At 54.7% G+C, this 4,778-nt stretch overlaps 1 protein-coding gene across 1 annotated transcript; it reads right to left on the reverse strand.

Moving 5' to 3' along the window:
• Positions 1 to 1,191: 1,191 nt before the first annotated feature.
• Positions 1,192 to 3,760, reverse strand: FOXD2 (forkhead box D2). The gene is given in 3 exon segments (XM_035122827.2): positions 1,192 to 2,883; positions 2,885 to 2,943; positions 2,946 to 3,760. Coding segments are annotated over 3 exon segments (1,353 nt in total). The 5' UTR covers positions 3,757 to 3,760; the 3' UTR covers positions 1,192 to 2,400.
• Between the last annotated feature and the right edge of the window lie 1,018 nt (positions 3,761 to 4,778).

The raw sequence follows: 4,778 nt of genomic DNA on the forward strand, positions 1-4,778 counted from the left end.
TTTTAGAATGGGGCTTTAGGCCGATCCATTCACTTACTCTTTTCAGGGTCATTTAAGTCATGGGCGGCGGGCAGAAACTTGACAAGGCAGTCGTTGCCTGAGCGATCCGGGCAGGATTTTGTTTATGCAAAGCGGCGCATTTTCACATTTGGCCACAGATATAAAGACATTTCAGGGGAAGGGGAGGGGGGGAGTTTGTTTACTTTTGTAGCTCCCCCCCCCTTCTCAAAATTTAGGCAGGGATCTCGGGTTTCAGACGGTCAGTTCAACCCTTCAAGCTCAGGAGTTCAGGCTCAGGGGTTTCTCCGCCAGCCCCCACTCCACCGCCACTTCTCCACACCCGCCTCCTCCTTCCATGTGTCAACATTTCCAACCAAAACAAAAAGGGGAGTGGGAGTATAATTTTCCTCCTTTAGGAACTGCCTTGGCAACTTCCAAGTATTTTCCGAAAACAAGAGTTCAATTGGTTGCCAAGTGTAACACCAGAGTTTAAAAGTATGATGTACAACTCTCATATATATATATATATATATATATATATATATATATATATATATATATATATATATAATTCCAATGGTTTAACACTTGAAATTTCAAAAAGACGGAGGAAACACTACCTATATATTTGGAAGAGTGAAAATGATGAATTTAAGAGGTCATTAGCAGGGGAAGGGAAAAGTTTAGCCTCAAGTGAGCTTGCTAAGGACCTACCCTCCTCTCCCAACGGGAAGTTCAGTTCCTAACGTTGTTAAGCTGAACTGCTCCTACTCCACTGATCTTGCCCCTACTTGACTAGAACAATTTACTACATGTGCATAAGCATAGGCCATAATTCGGTTGCAGACTACAGCCCTGTATTCTGCAGAGAAGCCAAGTACCTCAGATTGCTGCTCTAATGCATAATCTATTTATTATTATTATTATTATTATTATTATTATTATTATTACTAGTAGTATAATAAATAGTACACTACTATTGTTACTGAAAGTACAGTCGATTAAGGACCACCTAATATAGTTATTAGTTAGCTCTCCAGAGTACGTTTAATAGCTAAGATGCATTACTTTTTAATATTTGTATTACTTTAAAAATATCACCCAAATATCCAAATCACCGGTCGCAGACACTCCTCGCTTAGGAGGACCCCTGGAGTCCTAGCTTTAGTCGTTAGTTTGCTTTTCTCTCGTGTTAAGAAAGCCGATAGCGAGACCCACTGGGTTTCTTTAAAAGACATCACAAACATTTATTAATTTACACCAAAGGTGGACAAAAAAAAATTACGTTGCCTTTTCCACATCAAATTATTCACAATTCTTTCAATAAAATAGAAAGGATGCACAGCTAGTAGGGAGAGCTAAGGAGGCTCTGGTGGGTGCACAATATATACACACACAAATAAGTCCAGATACACAAGAAACACACACGTTGAAGGGGCGGAGAGGAGGCGGGTGATTGGATAATAGGGGACTTCCTGATGTAGCACGGGTCTTTTGAGATGTGCACTTGAAATCTCCCAACTTCTTTTAGCATTCCGGTTTCCTCTTTTTTGGGGGACAGAGACTTTCAATGTTAACTACGTTCAACAGACATTCTCCTTGGGGGCGGAGGAATAACAGAGGTAGGAAACCATATGGGGACTTATTTTTTTTTGTTTAAGAGAAATGCTACTAGTGGAGTATTTCTGATGCTCCGCCTCCAGCCACTTAAGCCGAAAGGTTTGCGGCTGCTGATTTCACACCTATCCGAGAGCAGGTCTCACTGAATCGTAGGACTTGTTTCTGAGTAAACGTGCCTAGGATCTGCCCATCGTATTTGGATGGCGGAGCGGACTGCTAGGAAGCTACGGCCAACCCTCCTGGGAGATCTGCACCGGGAAAGCACAGCTACACAGAATGCGGCAGAGAGACGATTTTAAGGGACTCGCCCTACATACTCTCAAAAGAAGTGTTGGGGAAAATAGGGCCATTCTGACCCCATCAGAAAATCTACCTGGGAAGCTTAAGATCCCAGCCTTAATGCTTAATTAAAATAGGCCCTGTTTTTAAAATGAAATCAAGCTGCCAGAAGTCATTTGATAAGAAACACTACTTTTTAAAATAAATCCGTGAGGTGGTCGGTTCTTCTTCTCCGCCCCCCCCCCGTCCTCCCTCCACAGCAACCCTCCTCCTAAAACACATTACGAATCCTGAACACGCATGGAGAGAGGGAGAGACATACACACAGAATCGATCCAGACTCCCGAACAGTTCTCAAAAAAGGAAGAGTTCCTACCTTTTAAAACACAATGAGAGGGCAATTGTGAGAATGGAGGGGAGGGGGGCAGAGAGGCCAGGAGGGGTTGTGGGTTAGGATCTCGGGGGTGGGGCGAGTAATGGTGGCTGGTCCTTGTAGCGTTTTTAAAAAGGACAACTGTTGAGGTTTGTGAGTTTGCTGGAAAAGTTCTGTCCGGAGTGCAGGAGGGACTCGTGGGTCAGATTCAAATGGTTCGGTAAGGGCGTCAGAGCCGGAGAAAGCATCGCCAGGACTTGCGCTTGGCCCCCGGCGTGGCCCGCCGGGAAGGGCGAAGCGGGGGCGCTGCTGGTGGAGCTACCGGACGGCGGGGGGGCCGCGCCGCCACCGCCTCCTCCTCCTCCGATGATGTTGTCTATTGAAAAGGAAGGCCTGCTGCCGGCTCCCTGGTCCGCCTTGAGGCTCTGCAGGAGGGAAGCGGTGGGGCTGAGCTGGCCGGCGGGGTAGAAGGCTTTCCTGCAACTCAGGTCGCCGCCCAGGAACGACGAGAGGCCGCTGGAGAAAACGGACGGCGCGGCCGCCGAGGCTCCGGGTCCCGGCGGTGCCGGCAGGGCGCAAGGAGGAGGCTGGAAGGGGAACGTCCCCGCCGCCCCGCCGCCCCCGGCCCCCGCTGCTGGGTGGTGGTGGTGATGGTGGTGGTGGTGGAAGCTCTGCAGCTGGAGCCCATAGTTGTAGCCGTAAGGTCCGTAGGCAAAGCCGGGGAGGAAGGCGGCCGGGTCGGCGGCGGCGGCGCGCAAGAGGAGCTCGGGAGGCTGCGGGTGGAGCTGCTGCTGCTGCCGCTTGAAGCGCTTCCTCCGGCGCAGGAAGGAGCCGTTGTCGAACATATCGGCCGACTCCGGGTCCAGAGTCCAGTAGTTGCCCTTGCCCGGGTTGCCCGGCTCGCGGGGGATCTTGACGAAGCAGTCGTTGAGCGACAGGTTGTGGCGGATGGAGTTCTGCCACGCGGGGAACTTCTCCCGGTAGTAGGGAAAGCGGCCGCTGATGAATTCGCAGATCTCGCTCAGCGTCAGCCGCTTCTTTGGGCTCTGCAGGATGGCCATGGTGATGAGCGCTATGTAAGAGTACGGGGGTTTCACCAGGGGGTTCTTGCCGGACCCCGAAGCGCCCGACGACGACGAAGAGGAGGAGGAGGAAGAAGAGGAGGAGGAGGCTGGCGCAACTGGCGCCGATGCCGCCACCGCCGTGTCGTGGCTGTCCCCCAGCGCGGCCTCCGGGCCTCCCTGGGCTGGAGAGAGGCTCCCGCGGGCCGCCTGCTTGGGCAGGAGGTGCAGCTCCTCCTCGTCGTCGTCGTCTTCCTCGTCGTCGTCCTCGCTGAACTTAGCCAGGCCGTGCTCGTGCGGAGGCCCCACCACGTCGATGTCTTCCACGTCGGACAGCGCCTCGTCATCGTCCTCCTCCTCTGGAGAGGGCGCAGCCAGCAAGCCGCACGGCCGGCTGCTCCCGCTGCTGCAGCCCAGGGTCATGGCGACGACGTTGGCGGGGTTGCTGCTGGGGCTGCTGCGCTCTCTTCTTCTTCTGCTGTTCGGCGCTGCCTCGGGCTCGGGCTGCTCGCCTTGGCCACCCCCTAGCGGCGGAGCGGAGGAGGAGTCCCAGGAGGAGGCGCCACCGCCCCGCCTCCCCCCTGGCTCAGCGGAGGGCGGCAGACGCTCCCTCGCAGTTCCCGCCCCTCAGGCGAAGAGCGCTAGGTACGGGGTGGGGGAGGCCATGGGGGTGGGATCCCTGGGGGTGGGCAGTAAGGAAAGGTGACGGGGGGGGGGACGGGGCAGAAGGAGGGGAAGGAAAGACAAGCTCCCTTCCAGCACGGCTCCCTCCCGCCAGAACTTCTCACAAGCACTGAGCGGCGTCGGAGAGCGCCAGGAGCCTTTATAGCGCGGCCCGCGCGTCACGTGCTGGCGCGCGCAGACAGACCCTCGGCGCTCACTCTCCCTCGGTCCCTCCCCGCCCGCGCGCGGTTATAACTCGCGCTCGGAGCTGCGCGCGACCTCGGGCACTCCCCCCCCCTTTCGCGCCGTTGGTTGCGCCTGGCGGGGTACCTGATTCGCAGTCCCACCAGGCGTTCCAGAAGGCGCCCTGTGGCCCGGCCGCCGCGCGCCATCTTGACTCCTCTTGCGCGCCGCTCTTCCTGCCCTAGAGGGTCTGAGGGTCTCGCAGCAGTGAATAATAAGAATAGTAGTAGTACCGGTAGTAGTAGTAGTAGCGGTAGTAGTAATGATATAACAGGGGCGAAGTCAACCTTAGAGTTGCCTGTCTCTGTTGGGAAGCTCTCCCTTCATTTCCAGTCGCGCGGAGGTTTATTCTCCCCTCAGATAGGTCCTCCTACGCCAGAACCTCAACAAACAAGCGGCTACAACGCCCCAAAGTCTTCCTCCTTCAGAACAGCCATCTCTTTCTGTAGAGATTGCCGACGGCGCATGAAAGGCTTGGAGAGCTGGTGTTGTGAGGCGACGGGCCAAGGCGAATGTCTTCTGGCGGCGGCGACCTTGCG

This window comes from Zootoca vivipara, chromosome 7 (assembly GCF_963506605.1).
Source record: "Zootoca vivipara chromosome 7, rZooViv1.1, whole genome shotgun sequence".
In the NCBI taxonomy this organism is placed as follows: domain Eukaryota; kingdom Metazoa; phylum Chordata; class Lepidosauria; order Squamata; family Lacertidae; genus Zootoca; species Zootoca vivipara.